Genomic DNA, 16,430 nt, shown 5'->3' with positions numbered 1-16,430 from the left:
CCCCCTTACTGTTCCTGGACACAGAAAGGCAGCCTGGATGTGGCTGTGACCCCCTTAGCCCGTGGTGTCTGCTCTGGCTCCCTCCTCTCCCTCTTGGCTCAGTTATTTGAGGTTGTTGGTTTCCTGGCTGTGGGCAGAAGGTGTTTTTGACTGAGAAAGTGGTAGCCTGGGGGTGGATCGAGAGTGGGCGACAGAAGAGGGGAGGAGTCACTGATCAATGCTAATAAATAAAAGGCCCCTCTTCTTCAGTCCAGGGTCCAGGACGCTGAGAGAGCTGCCCCCTCAGACAAGAGCTGCAGGCTGGTGGGGAAGCAACGGCTTAGTGAGTATGCAGGGACCGCCTTGCTTTTCCTGAATGGCTGCTCATTATTAATAGCTTGCTGGTGCTTCACAGCTGCAAAATGTTAGGAGTGGTTGCTATGGTGTGCAAAACATTGGGATTCTCCACTCCAGCAGGAGATGGCTGCTCTTCTGATCTCCCTCCCTTTCATTTGGGGGACTGTGGAGATTTCCCTGGAATTTACAGGCAATTCATCTTAGCTCCTCTTTCTCTATTTCTAGACAGTGAATGCTGCTAGAAATCAGGGGGATTTGGCTCATCGTACTGCTTGGTGTCTTGTTTCTGGGGAAGCCCACCGATGCTTGGGAGTGGAGATGTGTGCTGGAGTGCAGGGAAAGTAGCAAGGAGATGCACTTTTGCAAGAAAAAGTGTTCCCCGAAGGAGATTTGTTGATATATTGCTGTGTAGCTGGCATGTTCTTTCATCCCTTGGAGAAATGTATTGCCTCTGTGGTGAAAAATGGAACATTTGGGTTGAAGTGGTGTTTGTGGCTCTTCTCCTGTGGTTGATGGCGGGGGATGCTCCAGGCATTCCAGGGTCAGAGTCCTCTGAAATGGGAGCAGAGTCTTCCAGGTAGCAGAGTGCTCTGCTCTGAGTGAAGACAGATAAATAAAGAGGGTTTTGCTGGAAAACATGTTGGAGTTTCCCACTGTGCAGCTTCACCTTCATTCCAAAGTACTCCCAGCATCTTCCGCTCTGTGCCCCACTGCTTCCCCACTGGGTTCTCTCCTCCAGTCTCTCCCTCAAGCCTCCCTTTCTTAGCAGCTCCCATGAACTCCCCAGGGTGTACAAGACATTCAACAAACCTGTAAAATCCACATTCAACACTGACTCCAAAAGCGTGGGCTCTAAGGAATGCAAACAATCCCAGAGCAGAGAATTTCCTTAAAGAGACCAGAGTGGCAGGGCACAGAGAGACAGTAGAAAAGTCTCAGTTCTTCTCTGACCTTGTGTCTACAGTAGAATTCTGTCTTTTGCCTTAGGAGAACCTAGTTTTTTTCCTCATATCAGGCTGAGCACTGAACTGGCAGGACATGGATGGTGTGTGGGTATTGATGGTGCAGAACTGAATGGCTCTCTGCATGGGGTGCAATAATGGGGAAGAAAATAAATTCTTTCTCTTTGATCTGAAGTTGATGGCACTGCTCAGTTTCTCTCCCAGAGATCACAGGCTTCAGGCAAGGGCCATGAGTTTGACATTGAAAGGGTAAATTGTAAAGCCCAGAGTAATCTTGTTCCACTGAAGTTTCACTCCCCATTGGGAAGTGTTAGGTTCTGGCTAGCTGCCCCTGTAGTTCTCAGCGTGTCACTTGCAGCAGCGCTCCCCAGACCAGCTTTTGCAGGTGACAGCAGTGACAACACCACACTGGCTTAGGTGCCCAGTGGGGCAAGGACTGCTAGAGAGGCAGCAGTCCTGAGAGATATGGTTACCTCTGCCTCCACCAAGATGTTGTCCCTTGGGCTGAAAGAGCAGTCTAGGGGCAGGAACACAGTGAGGACCTGCAGAGATGGAGTTCTGGGTGCTGCTGTCATTTCAGTGGAAAAAGCATGCAGAATGGATTCTTCTAGATTGCTGCTTGTCACTCCTGGAGCAGTGAAGTAGGAGAGGGGAAGGGGCAGTAGGGTTGTATTCCTCCTCTGAATATGTCAGGCTGGAACCGCAGTGAGGTCTTACTGAAGGGAGAGGGGCTGAGAAGGGAGGGAGTGTTTGAAGCCTCATTCTCCATGTCTCTGATGTAAAAGCTGACAGAACAGCCTGGGCTGGGTGTATCCAGAGAGAGGATGGTGAGGGCAAAGAGGACAGATCAGAGGAAAAATTAGAAAGGCAAACATTTACATTTTGGGATCAGCACACACCTCTTCCCCCGGGCCCCTGGCAGCCTCTGAAATTCCTTCCACTCACAAATGCCAGCTTTTCTGAGATTGAAGTGCTGGTGACATGCTTACCTGTGAATTATGGCCCCCAGCTGTGAACTGGGAGAAGAAGAGTGCATGCCCCCTCCTTCCCAAAACCTGATTTAATCTGCTAATAGGGGATGTTCTGCAATGGCTCCATAAAGAGTGTGTACCAACCAGCTGTCACCTTCCCCAGGCTCTTTCATGGGCCCCCTCCTGGCTCTGTTTTCATAATAAACATTCCACTGCTAATTTTGCAGGCGGTCCAGGATCTCCAGCTGCCCTCAGTGGGAAAAGAGTGAGACACAGCAAAAGAGAGAAATTGAGAGATTCCTCCCTGTACCGGCACAATGCGCACTCTCATCATCTTCACACTCCTGGCTGTCTTGGTGGTGATTGCTACTTGTTATGGTAGGTGACCATTTTAATGATTAGAGTGATAACTCCAAACCTGCAGACATCTTTAGGTCTGTTCAGATGGTTTTTTTATTCAACTTCGTGTCTTCTTTCTGCTTTATCTCTTGCCTGCTTTTCTGCCCTTGTGTCAGACCCTCCTAGCACTGCTCCAGAGCTGTCAGCTTCAGTTGTGATTTATGGTCCAGGATGCTTCAGCCCCTTCCTCTCTGTTCCAGCTCACCTCACAGGCTCCTCTTCTTTCTGCCTCTCTGTTGTCTGGACTACAATAAGAGTTCTTATTCTTAATTATTCCTTGAGAATGGGGAGATTTCCCTTTCTCCTTTTCTAATGTCAGCCCCCTTTTTCTGTCAGGCATACAGTTCCCTGCTGATGGAATTAAGATGCTGTTTCATGACAGAGTCAAGCACATTTTACTGTGCTAATCCATTCCCTAAGCACACACGCAGGTTTTGAAGTAAGGCAGTATCATATCCACTATAGTGGAATATGAAGGTGAGGAATTGTGCTTGAGAATCACATACTGGAAGATCAAGCCTTGAAGTGCTGTCTAAGACCACAAGTTGCTCCATTCTGAACTCCTGATCACCATAAAGTCCTCATATAAATGCTAGCTCATGACACTGATCCCTCTCTTCTCCTTCTAAACAGGCACCTTAAAACCTGGCTTCTCTGATTTCTGTATGCATGTTCTATTGATCTGTGGTGTGTGAAAGACTATGAAACCAAATAATAATACAGTGTCTTACCACATGTTTTACCCTTTTTTTTTTTTCCCCAGAGTCCCATGAGAGCATGGAATCCCACGAGTATCTCAGTAAGAGACTGCTTTGCTATTTTTTTGAATTTGAAGTATGCTATATGCATCTCCAAGACCATTTCCTTGTACTTTACAGTGGAGATTAAATAGGCAGAGCCACTCAGTCCAGGGAAACTGAATTTACTAGGTGATGGAGTTACATGATAAATAGGAAGAGAGTGATAAAAAGACTTCACGTGTTTGGGAACAAGTGCAAGCCAATTTATTTTGCAGATAATCTAATGAGAACTGGAAACCAAAGAATTATGAACTTAGATTCCTGCTGCATCCATCTAAAACAGGTTAAGTGACACTAGAAAAGGACATTGTTAGAAAAGCTCTGTGATGAGCATGGAAAGATGTGCTGCAGAAGCCAGTGACAAGATTTGTACTTCCCCAAGGACAGGGTGAGCCTTAGTCCTAGCACCTTGGGAGAAGCAGGTGGGATGTGTGGGCAGGAGGGATCCTTGGTCTGGAAGAGAGATTTAGTGTCACAGGAGAAGCATGAAAGGGGGGAGTGTCTCACCATGGAACAAGAGATAACCTGGAGAGGTTAGAGAACAGATGGTTTGAAACTAAAAAGAAATCAGACCATTTGGGAGAAGGACTTCACAAAATAGCTGGTCAGAAGCGCAAAGGCACATGTGGGAGCCAATGCCAAACATATCCACGGAGTCCTAAACTCTGCAATAGGACTATGGTGTTTCTCAAAAAGGAAAGAAGGGACCTTCAGGTACCTCAATAGAAAACTTCCACATAGCCTGCTCAGTCACTACCTAACCTTGGAGGCAGATAGACTTACTCAGGCCCTTCCTGTTTTTACCTATAATCTCCCTATTCTACTAATTCTACTGAGCATGCTCAGATCTCCCACAGTTGCACAGCTTAGTGCCTACCTCTTGGGCAAGCACCACTCACTCAGAGGGGCTGTGGCAGCAAAATCACAGTAGCTTTACCCCAGGTGGCTTGAGGAACAGCAGAGCTAGAGCAGCATGTGCACTTCCAAACATGCTGCACAAGCCAGAGGAGGAGCCTGTGCATGGACCTGTGGGATGGACAGCAGGGAATATCAAAAGCTCCTGGGTTTCACTGTGTGTTGGAGGGCAGATAAGAAGGTTGCTATAAATGTGCAAGCTGGCTTTTGTTGAAATCTGACCTTGAAAAAGTGTCTATCTACTCTGAACAACTCCTTGCCTTTTCAGATCCCTTCATCAACAGGCGAAGGGCCAATGGCTTCATGCAAGCTGACACAAGACTAGAAGGCATCTCTCAGGAGAGGTATATTATGGCCTCAGGACACTGAGGGTGGGAGTGGGGAGAGGTTTCTTCTTGACAACCACAGGTGGGTGGCAGCCACGGTGACTTTTGGGAATTCTCAGCCCCTCTGTCAATGTAACGTGCCTGTGAAGTCCCCAGTCCTGTGAGAAGCCAGAACTCACAGGCACGTTACATTGAGGATGTGTCACATGCTGGGAGGGCTCTGCTTAATTTGTCTGAAGAAAACATCAATGGAAGGAGAGGGAATCAGTGTGTGATGGCTGGAAAGAAAGCTCAGTTTGAGATCTCATTCTAGTCCTCAGATCTCATGCATGACCTTTTCTAAATCACAGGGCCATATAGGGAGTTTCATGTCTCATGCAGGGCCTGTGAAAATAAAGGCTGAAGCACAGAAATATCTCTTAGCGAGATGTCAAGGCAAACCTTCTCTGCAGTACCAGGTGGCCCCTTTGCAGGATGTTTAAGGTCTTTGTTCCATGTGTGGCTTTGGGGAAGAGCAGCGGAGCTGAAGGCATCAGGCTGGGGGTACTACGGACAGAATACTCTTCCTCAGATTGAGGCAGGAGCCACTTCTGCTCTCCCCAACACCCTATTAATCACTGAAATAACAGATTACTTGAGAAGGCAAAGCATTCGGGCTGTAGTCACATTGCTTCCCTGGGTGCAATGAGCACAGAAGCTGGTGTGCTAAGATATTGGTATCTGGATAATGGAATCTGGTGGTGGATCCTCAATCCTTGTAGGTGGTTGTGGGGCAGGAAAGGACTGTACACAGAAATTTCAGATTACAGGATTTACCCCTCATCTCTCCTACTTTTGCAGGCTCAGGGAGCGTATCAAGTCGCCCCATGAACGTCAGAGGGAGATCTGCGAGGACTACTACCCCTGTGAACTGTATGCTTTACGCCATGGCTATGCCGCTGCTTACAAGCACTATTTCGGGAGGAGAAGGACTAAGTAAAGCATGACCTGTCCCCACCTTGGGGCCTGGAGCCCAAGGTGTACTCCTCAAAAATGCAATGGCTCTGAAACATATTCAGTTGCTTCTGTCTCTGTATGTTATCCTGCCTGCTGCTTCTCTCCCATGTAGCCATGGATTCCTACACTGTGTTAATTAGTGCTGAGCTGATGTAACAGAGGTCAGAGAGAATTCAGGATGTGGGTGTTTACTACACAATAAATTGCTGGTTTGATACTATCTTCTCATGAGTCAGAGTTTTTTTTTGGGGGGGTGGTGTGCAACTTTTCACAGAGAAGCTGAGCTTGTTTATCATAGAATCTGGTATGGATTACAGAAAAAGGCCACTACCTTGCAATCACATGAGTTTGAAAGGACCTACAGTGTTCCTGTTGCAGGGGTTACAAGTAGCTTCTTTTAGAGGTCACTGGCAAATTTCAGTCCCCATTCTTAAGACATCTTAAACCGGTGTGGTGTTCAGAAGGCAGGATGAGATGCACTTTTTGAAAATGAAATCTATAATATCTTTCTTCAGTTAGGGAAACAAAATTCAGAAGGTGTTTGTTTAATCTTAAAAAAAAAGCTAGGCTGAGAGCTAATGACAGAAAAATGCCTGTAAGTTGCATCTTGTTTTTCCAGCTGCCTTCAGGTCCTAATGTAGTGTGCTCTTGTAGAAAGGAGTGTGCGGTCCAGACTTTACTCGTATTTCCTTTTGGAATCCGTTTTCATGCCCTTACTTCCACTTGGAATGATCCTGGTAGTGCTGGTAAGCTGCAGAAACCAAAGCTGAAGAGAGGTTCCAGGTGGTAAATAAGCAAAGAAAACAAACCCTGTGTTTGGGTTCAAGCCCAACTTTGTTCACCTAGAACAACTTCATTTTACTGTTCATAACTCATTTGAAGCCAAGATGTGACCTGACTCTGTGCACAGGTTTGCTGAGCACCTCCCAACCCCATGAGAAGCGAATGTGATCGCTCCGGGGTTGTCACCACCAACAGCACCAGGACACCTTGCAGAGCCTGTCCCCAGGCCAAGAGGCACCAGTACTGACATGCCTGAGAATTCAATGCTGCTCTGGGCTGGTCAGCAGCTGCAGCAGCTCAGGTGCTCCTTGGTCTTGGGTGTGTAGGACACAACACCTTCCATCTCAGCTCAGCAGGTTTCAATATTCCATCTCCAGACTTCCATAGGCAAACACAAATTATAGAAGTGGGAAAGATTAATGGCATTCTATCAAAGGCTATGCGGTATAAAGTATCAAACTGTTGACTAATCTGTGAAATTAAGTCTAGAGCCAAATCTGCTTGCCACATTAGAAACAGACATATTTTTCCAAAAATATGCTTCAAAGCTTTGCCTGCTTTGAAGACGAACTTTTGGAAAGAAATGTGATTTATTTATTGAAAACACTTCTGATAGGAAACTCCACCCTGACAGTTGCTAAAGTTTGGTCCAAAGGAAAAAGTGAGAGATAAATGTGTTTAAGGAAAAAAAGCCATATGCATTAGGTATATTTGCATACACACTTGTTGTGCATGTTCCCAAGTAGATGAATCTTAGGATCACCAACCAGAGAAAAACTTTCATACCCTAAAGTCAACAAGTAAGTCTTCAGTGTCTGGGTTTGACTTGACATTGTGACACTACCAAAACAGGAGGCACAGGGCTAGTTCTGTCTGCATCTGTGTCCAGAAATATCTCTCTATTCCAACCTCCAGTTTACCAGTATAAATAATCAATAATACCAGAGATTTCTGTGTGATTTCATTAGTGTAAGTGATAACCAAACACGTTTAAGAGACTATATGCTACTTAGAAAGCTTGGGAAAAGCTGGGAAGTAAAGCTGTTTGGATTGCTACAATTTTATATTTATATTCTTTCAAGTGTTCTTTTGGAAGCATAACTTTCCTAGACTACCTATTATTTTTAGATATTTATTTTTTTGCACTGTTGTTTTTTAAGATACTTTTGCTGGAACTTGTTAGTATATATATTCAGTCTTTCCTGGACTGCAGAAAAGTTAAACTTTTTTTTTTTTTTCCTTTTTATATATATATTTTTTTTTTTTAAATCCTGAACTTTTTCTAAGCTAAAAGACTGTGTTTTTAAGGATTGGCAAAATCCCTGATAGCTCTGACTGCCCTTGTGAGCCTTTTAGCCTTTAATTCTCTAACTCTTGGACATGTCCCCTGCATGTGGGCTGAGAAGGACTGGATATGAGGCAGAGGAAGATGTGAACCATATGCTGTTTTTGGGACATGGCTTTGGGAACTTGGATGGTGGGTTTGGGGAGTATGGGGTTATTGGTAGAGAGGTTGTAAAAGAGCCCATGCAGGGCTCTTGATGTACCAAGTAACCACAGCCACCCGAGTCTTGAAGAATAAAACACTTTTGGAGTCTAAAAGTTTATTTGATTTTTCAACAAGAGAAGCCGAATTAAAGCCCCCAAACTGTGAAGATTTCTGGGAAGAAAAAGAAAGACTCTCCTTCAAACTAGCTTCCAAAGTTCCCAACAGTATAAAATTTTCAGGTCTCTGAAGTGGTTTTGTGAAACTGTCCGAAGCAAAAATCTACTGTGTGTTTGCCCTGTGCAAACTGTTTCATGGGTTTCTTTACTTTCACGGGAATGGGTCATGGTGGGGTGGGGGAAAAGGGTCACTATTGGGTTCAGTTTCGTTTGATTTTCCACATTAGAGAGCCCCATCACACAAAAAGAGCTGGTCTGCTTCAGGGTACACTGGTCTTTCCCCTGGCTTTTCAGCAAGAGGCTGAATGATTTTCATGTTTATAATAAAATCAATTTTTTTAGTCAGCTGTTTTTCTTCAACAGTCCTATTCAAAAATCTCAGATAAAATCTTCCGGAAATGCCACAAGTCCTGAGATGGATGCCAAAATGGCTGCCAGGACCTGACATCTCCTGGCCCAAAGGATGGGCTTTGTTTTGGAGCTCCAACACAGGAACAGAAGCCAGAGCCCCGATCTCTCCAGGCAATCACAGGATATAAACTGCTGCCCGAAAGCAAGCTCCGGAGAACCTCCAGGAAAAGCTCTGAGTTTGGGGATACTAGCACAGCCAAATAAGACATGAGGAGTCTGCTGGCACTGCTGATGGTGACTCTGGCCCTGGCAGCGCTCTGCTGTTGTGAGGAAGGTAAGAGGATGTCTTCCCAGGCGAGCTGCTCAACCCTGCAGCTTGTCCTCAGCCTGGCTTTGGTCTGGGAGGGACACGCAGCTTTGGGAGGAGGAGGTGCAACCCTGCTCATCGCACAACTTCAGATCTCTGTTGAAGAGACAGAGTCATGGAAGAGGGAGGGCTTGGGGAGAGAGAGCCTCATCTCTTGCTGGGCACTGTCCTCCACTGGTCAGCCCCCCCGCCCTTCCACCCTCAATTGCACCATTGAATTGCAGCAGAAAATTAAAACATTTTAAGCATTAAACCAGTTTAGCATTTAGGTGAACTGGCAAAGGCATGCTGGATGCTTGCTTTTGAGTAAGAGGGTTGAGCTGCAGAAAGATTTGTGTTGACCACAATGAGAGTGGTTTTCTGCCTGCCAGCCCTGGAGTGCTGTAGGATCACAGAGACAGGCACAGAGTGAAGCCTTCACCTGCAGGGGAATGTGGGATGTGGAGAACTTCTGGAGGAAAAAAAGCCTCCTGTTGGTGGCTAAAAAAAAGGGAGCTGTCCCATTGAAATAAGAGGACATCACATTTGAAGGTGATTTAGTGATGGTGACTTTGCGATGAAAAGATAGTAATGTAGTGGCAGCTCTATAGTTGATGAAGAGAGAGGGAAGGGGTGGAGGTTGAAAAACAAGTGTTTTCCCTTCACATAAGGAAAAGAGAAGCTGAGCGGGAGAGAGCTCTTTTTCCTGTCTCATTTAGGGTTAAATTTTGTTCAGTCCGTGGTATCAGATATGACTGAGTACTGGCACATATATTTTGTTTGATCAGTGTTCTCCTTCTGTCAGTCTCTTCCTCATTTTTTCACTCTTGAGTATATATCTGAGGGTTTTTTTAGTCATTATTATATTCCAGAATGCTTAATGGCCTTGGAGTAACTTCTATTATTATTATTATTATTATTATTATTATTATTATTATTATTATTATTATTATTATTATTTTAATCCAGGGAATGTGTACATTGCTTAAAAATAGAACTACACACAACCCTTTCCACATTAAATTTTTGCTTAAGCACAGATGCTATTATTTTGGTCTCTAGGGTCCTCTTTCTGCCCATAAATACACTTATGACAAATACCTGTTGACTTGGGTGGAACTGACACTTTTGAAAAGAGGTATAGTGAAATAGTGGAAGAAAAAAATAGTGAAATAGGGCAGTGTGGGAGAGCTGGGATTAGGAGACCTTCCATTTCTCTTAGAGGATGCTTTCCTTGGTTGTTTGCAGGAAGCACTGAGGCTTGAGATTAGAACTGACAGAAATATAGTGTACAAATTCCTCTTGGGAGGGCTGCTGAGCCAGGACCTCAGCCCTGAGCTGCAAAGCTGTGAGGACAGAGTTGTTCCTAATTTTTAGCCCTCTTTCTCTTCCCTATCAATAGCTTGTGATTTCTCCCTATAGTTAAGGAAGCATCTCTTTTGAAAGATAGAGGAGATGCTCAGCTATCTTCAAGTTCTGTCCAAATGTGGGGTTTTGCTCAAATGGTCCCCTAGTTCTAGCTGTCCCTGCAAGGGTGGGGAGGGAGAAGGACAAAGGTCTCCCTCCTGCTTCCACAGTGGTTATATATTTATTGTGTCATTTAATTTGTCTCAGAGGAAGTTGAAATTCAACAAATCCAGGCATAATGGGTGAATTTTGCTGTGGTGAAAAAGTCTGTCTCTAATGGCAGATGGTAATAAAACTGATTTTGGGAGGAACAGACCTTTTGGGAAAGTGGGGGGAGCTGGACCCAGCCAGTAGGCAGAGGGATTCATTTACAGACAGGGGCAGAGGAGGGGGACTCACAAGCAAACTCCTTTCTGTCTGTCTTTCAGATCCCAAAGACCTCTCAGGATCTCCCCGTGCTGCCAGTGAGTATATTGTTGTAACTGATGCTCAGCTACATTCTCATGCACCTATCTCCTTTCTCCCCTTTCATAGTTTCAAGGAGTAAACAAGAGCCATACTGGCTCCCTCTAGCTGTTCCCTTTTTCCTCCCTCAGCAGTTCAGTCCCTGAAGTGCAGGAGCACCTGCAGCAAACGGAGGGGCTGCCTTTCACAGCCATGGGGGCAGGAGACACAAGGCAGGTCAGCCTTCCAGCACCAGCAGCCCAGCATCACTCTGGGTGTGCTAGTGCCATAGTTTGTGTCTCCACAACTCTGGGCAGCTCCCAGACAAGACACGAGTCCTGCAGATTGTTAGCAGCTGGATGCATCTGCCCTCTGTGAAACAGGGTGACGTGGGTGGAGAAATACGTCTGTGTCTTTGCTTCTCTGAACTGGCCTCAAAGACCCAGACAAAGTGCTGTGTCGCCAGCCTGTTAAGAGAGCAGAACCTGCCTCAGGGTCTCCAGGCACTGGTCTTTTGGTTCTGCTGAGCAACCAGTCTGGTGTGCAGGATCACAGACCAGAAAGGTTTGGTGCCACACAACAATAGGCTGTCACATCCCTGTCAAATCTCACAACTGGGACAGCTTGAAAGCAAGCACCTTCCTTGGCTGCTTCTGAAGGTTGCAGTCCCTCCTCCATCAGGTCACTCAGGACATGGGGATTTGCACACCTTGGGTTTTCCACAGCTTTTGCAGCAAGCTGATCCTGGCAGAAATCTGTATGGAAAAACCCTCTCGCTCTTCCCTGTCTCTCCTTTCTCACACCTTAAAGGATAACTTTGCTGCTGGGGAGCATGAAAGCTGGTATTTCTCCAGTGAGCCAATACAAACACAGATTGGGAAAGAGGAAAAAAACTGCAAAGAGCATTGAGGGAAAGGTGGTGATTTTTGACAGCTCATTTATTGGCGATTTCTGTGTAGTTGTTATTTTGATCCAGACTAAACCCCAGCTTGTTCAAGAAGGGGTACCTCTCACCTGCCAATCATAAACATGATCTAACACTTCACAATGATGAGTGAAGGGCACAAATCCCACTATTTCCCCACAGGCAGAGGTCTTATAAACTGTGTTTCCCCAGAGACAGCAACAATTTTCCAGTTTCTTTGCTGAAACATGTTAGTGTGCAGCTACCTGTGTTGCTGGTGTTTTGACATCTGTGCACAGCTCTCTTGGTTTGGGTCCGTCCCGTGGAGTGAGGCTGTGCTGAGTCCTGGCTGGGTCTGGGGAGTGAATGGCTCTACCTGCTGTTTTTGGGGTGCTCCTCAGCACCACGGTGTTTGCACAGCTTTGAATCCAAGGGAGCAAACAAGCAACTGTGCTGACATGGTATGTTAGTGGAGACCAGAGGTCAATGCTGTCATGGCAGAAAGATCTCTCATGTTCTCTAGGTGACTGAACACCAGGATCTATGGACATACTGGGTATATTTCTCCCTGGGTGTTGTTTACTGTCATTATTTTATACCCTTAACATTTTGTGGAACTCTGCACATGTGAGCATTGGTATTTCTGTGTGCTGCCTGTTGCTTATGGCTCATTGGAGGCGTTTTAAGGCCTGTTGGCTGGTATCCACATCACTTTCAGTCTGAGTCAAAATATAGAAAGGAAGCCAAGACTCTGAAGTTACCCAGGCTAGGCAGAGAGGGTGCCATTCTCTTAATTTTCTTCTTATCTGTATTTTATGCTGTCATGACTTTGCTTTCTGTACATTTGCTATGGACTTACATCATTCAATGTGATAAGGGGATATAGCTTATGATAGAAAAGGCCCTTGCTCCATGCAAATGTGCATGTTGGAGTGAGGAGGGAGCTCATCTTTTGGGCTTTGAGTGGACAGTGGAGTGGACAAGCAACTAAGATGGGCTGTAGCAGTCATCTGCTTATGAAGAGAGTAGACTATCCATTTTCAGAGGTTAGACTGGTCTGTGTTTTGCAGAGACCTTGGCCCTGCATTTCTAACCCACTGTGCTCTCTCTTGGTAGGCATCAAGATTAAAAAGGAAGTTGCCAACGCCTTTGTGAAGAGGCAGAAGAGATCCAGTCTGTATGAACGGTAACAGCTCAGGAGTCAGGCTGAACACTGGACTCTGGACCTGTTCTGAAGAGGGGGTGGGAAGGCAGTGGGACATGACAGGGCATTAATTTGTTGCACATTTATGTTATTACCTTCATGTGTAGAAGCAAAAATGTTGTAGGATACACTGATAGATAAATGGTTCTTTTTTTCATAAATATCCTTTTAAGAGCTCATAGCTGGACTCTGCTATTCCTCCCAGGAAGACAGTACCAGCTGTCTGGGGTAGTCATGGGGACAGCAGGATACCAGTTAAGAGCTGCTCTAACCTAAAGGGCCATCAGAGCCAATTTCCAGGATAATGAGCATCACAGAGCCTTGGTCCTTGCCTCTGTCTCCCCACAAAGGAAGCACAGCTCTGTTGCAGGCATGAGACTAGATCAGACTGGCTGTTCTTTCTGAAGCTGTAGATCCTGCATCTATTTGTGCAAAGATCCTAGGCACAAAGATTTGGAGAAATAGTAGCTATAAACACTTGGAGAAATTTGAGGTAACGCAAGAATGACCTTCACATATTTACTGGAAGAGATTGTTAAGCCACTGTCTCATGTAGGCCTGTGCAAAAATAATTTTTATTCAATCCATCTTTGTACTGGAAGGAAAATGTTGGTTTTAGATAATAGAAGACTGGGAGGCCCCATCTGTAGAGGAAAGAACCAGAGTATTGTAGCAGAGGAACTGGCTGATACTGAAACCCACTGTGATTAAAAGCAAAATGAAATTCAGTAGCAGCAACTGTACTGTCTGTACTGACTACCCACTTATAGATGAGGCATCATAAAAGTAGCTTCTGCTATAAGCATTAATCAGGAAGGACTGAGATTGACAGACATCCCAATTTATTTAAACATGAAGTATGGTCAAGAAATATGTATGTAACAAATGGAATTCAACTGTGCAGCAGGGTATTTCCAATACAGAAATAAAGTAATAATTCATGAGATACTGGTGGGACTTCTGTAGCAGTGTGTATAGTCTTCAGGAAAGATTAAACAAACCTGGAAGAGGAGTTCAGAATGGCATTCAGAGTGTATAGCTGAGACTAAAAGATTTAGGCTTGCTTAGCCTGGCAAAACAAAAGCTGAGTGGGTATAGTGTTACTGTCTACAACAGAAGTGAGGATAATAAGAAACTGCTGAAACTAAAGGAAAATAGTGGCTGGCAGAAAAGTGAGCAGAAATTAGGTGTAAATTGTGTGAGCAGGAAATAAAAATAATAATAACAACAAGAAAAAAAAGATTCCTGGGTAGTGGAGGAATAGGGTTGGGGACCAAAACAAAACAACAAACCCTAACTGCTTCTGGGGTCTCCTTTGCTTATAAAACCTCAAGAGAAATTGCTTTAAGTTGGCTTCAGTTTTTCCCAGCACTGATCAAGTAGTCTGTCCCCATATGAGTAGATGTTTAACTCATGAGAAGTTCCATATTGGGGCATCCTGGGGAGTCACTCTTCTCATGTCAGTGTCAGGGGTGTGAACCCTCTCCAACTGCCTTGACCGCGTCTGTAGAATGGCATCTCTCTCTTTGTCTACTCCAGGTACCTTGAGTATTACAAAAGTCCAATGGAACAGATGCATGAGCAATGTGAAAACTACCCCCCCTGTGACTATCTCTCTGACCAAATAGGATTTGCCATGGCCTACAACCGTTTCTTTGGGAGATACTAAGGATGGGACAGTCACTTCATTCATTTGCCTTGGGATTACTCCGAATCCCCCAGGAGAAAGAAGGCTGTGGGTGGGAAGGAGGGAAGAAAAACATATAGGCTGGAGACTTCTTCAGTGTCTCCCAAACCAGCTGGAACACCAAGGCAATAATTATCCCATCTGTTGAGCTTGCATTAGCTTTCTTCCTTTCATTAAAAAAGTTTCTCTTCAGTTGTGTTTTCTGGTATTTTGAGCTTCACCAGGAATGAGTGAAAAGATTCTGTTTAACCTCTTTCCCTTTGAATCCCCATAACACAATAGGTGAAAAAATTATGATTCTTCTTGAGAAAATGTATATCTTAGAAACATGACATTTGTCACCTTCTGTAAAATGCATGAGGATTACAAAAAGAGAATGTCACTACATGTGTAAGTGTGATGGATCTGATCCTGGGCCGATCACTGGGAAGAAGGTGGAATTGCTGCCTCCAGGGACAATGACCAGGAAAGTTCAGTATTTTCAGGTAGAATAGTCACCCTTAATATGTGCCATTTTGCAAGGATAGAAGTGTGGAAAAATTGTTACATAGCCAGAAATCAATTTCTGGTACACTCTTCTGATTATTCTGTCACAAAACTTGCCTGTATAGCAAAACCAGATAATTCCCCAAACGTGTAGTTGAGCCCTGCCTTTGTATGCTGCATTCAGTGACTGTGTAAAAAAAAAATAACTTGGAAATCTCTTGTTATTATTATTTTTTTAATTTTTATTTTTTTATTTTTTTTACAATTAGTTTCTGGTGAAACTGAATATACCCAAGCAGAACAAAAAAATAACCTGTTCCTCTCTGATGCTTTAACATTTATGCTTGAAACTAACAGTGTCTAAACAGTTCAAAAATAAAAGCAAACAAACAAAAAATAAATAAACTTTATGAAATAAACAAAAAGAAATGGACAGATTGAAGCTGGGTCAGCATTTGATTTATTCAAGACAGTTTGTATCTCTCTCATACATATATAAAAATAAATAAATAGGTGTGTGTATTTATATACAAATCCTCTTCCCTCTGCATGACTTGATTCTGTCCAACTGCTGATGTGCTCTGTCGGCTTTCCTTCCCTGAGAGGTAGGTGGCAGATCTTATCTCCAAGGTCATGGACTGCTGACCCTCAGGAGACTGAGAAAGACCAAATGTCTCTGGTTGCATGTGAACTGGTGCAGCCATCCCTAGCTGCTGACTGCAATCAATACTGGTCATGTAAAGCAGGTTGGTGTGCTGCTTCTCTCTGTTCCTCTGTACAACCCTCATCTGAGGTTAGGATAAAACCTGCTCCTATGAATGCCGAAGAGTAGGATCCACGTGTATGAGGCTTCCTTCTTGCCTCCTGTGCCTCAATGTGAATCAGTCTACATTGAAATCATAGAATCATTTTGACTGGAAGAGACCCTCAAGATCATCAAGTCCAACAGTTAACAAACACTGGCATTGAATCATGTCCCTAAGCACCACATATATGTATCTTTTAAACATCTCCAGGGATGGTGACTCAACCACTTCTCTGGCACCGTGTTCCAGTGCCTGACAACCCTTTTTGTGGAAAAAATTAAAAAATTAAAAAAAAAAAAATATATATATATATTTCTAATGTCAAATCTAAACCCTTTCTGGGTGCAACTTGAGGCCATTTCCTCTTGTCTTATCACTTGCCACTTGGGAGAAGAGACCAACACCCCCCATGGTACAACCTCCTTTCAGATAGTTGTAGAATTCAGGTCACAATCCCCTCACATCATGACAGTGAGGGAAAGGATGGCCAGGCTTTTCCTGATGGACCATCTACCAAACTCAGCATTTCTCTGAAAGACCCTGCTCTGAAGTAAGGACACAGGATAAGTCCACAGAGATGACTGCCAGTGTGAGTGTGAGCACTTCGTTTGGCAAGCTGCTATGACTTGTACTGGATATGCT

At 44.5% G+C, this 16,430-nt stretch overlaps 2 protein-coding genes across 2 annotated transcripts; both read left to right on the top strand.

The window, feature by feature from the left end:
• The first annotated feature begins 257 nt into the window (after positions 1-257).
• Positions 258-5,927, top strand: MGP (matrix Gla protein). Its single transcript, XM_082062313.1, has 5 exons — positions 258-322; positions 2,497-2,647; positions 3,432-3,467; positions 4,652-4,727; positions 5,550-5,927. Exons 2-5 carry the CDS (start codon positions 2,587-2,589, stop codon positions 5,686-5,688), a joined length of 312 nt encoding a protein of 103 aa, XP_081918439.1. The 5' UTR covers positions 258-322; positions 2,497-2,586; the 3' UTR covers positions 5,689-5,927.
• A 2,779-nt stretch (positions 5,928-8,706) lies between these two features.
• Positions 8,707-14,688, top strand: LOC309449857 (osteocalcin-like). The gene is made up of 4 exons (XM_082072349.1): positions 8,707-8,838; positions 10,686-10,721; positions 12,722-12,791; positions 14,349-14,688. Exons 1-4 carry the CDS (start codon positions 8,772-8,774, stop codon positions 14,476-14,478), a joined length of 303 nt encoding a protein of 100 aa, XP_081928475.1. The 5' UTR covers positions 8,707-8,771; the 3' UTR covers positions 14,479-14,688.
• The last annotated feature ends 1,742 nt before the right edge of the window (positions 14,689-16,430 follow it).

The sequence above is a fragment of the Streptopelia decaocto genome (genome assembly GCF_964273445.1).
Source record: "Streptopelia decaocto genome assembly, chromosome: 1".
NCBI lineage: Eukaryota > Metazoa > Chordata > Aves > Columbiformes > Columbidae > Streptopelia > Streptopelia decaocto.
The sequence above is the reverse complement of the archived record's forward strand: the minus strand, read 5'-3'. Positions and strand labels throughout refer to the sequence as shown.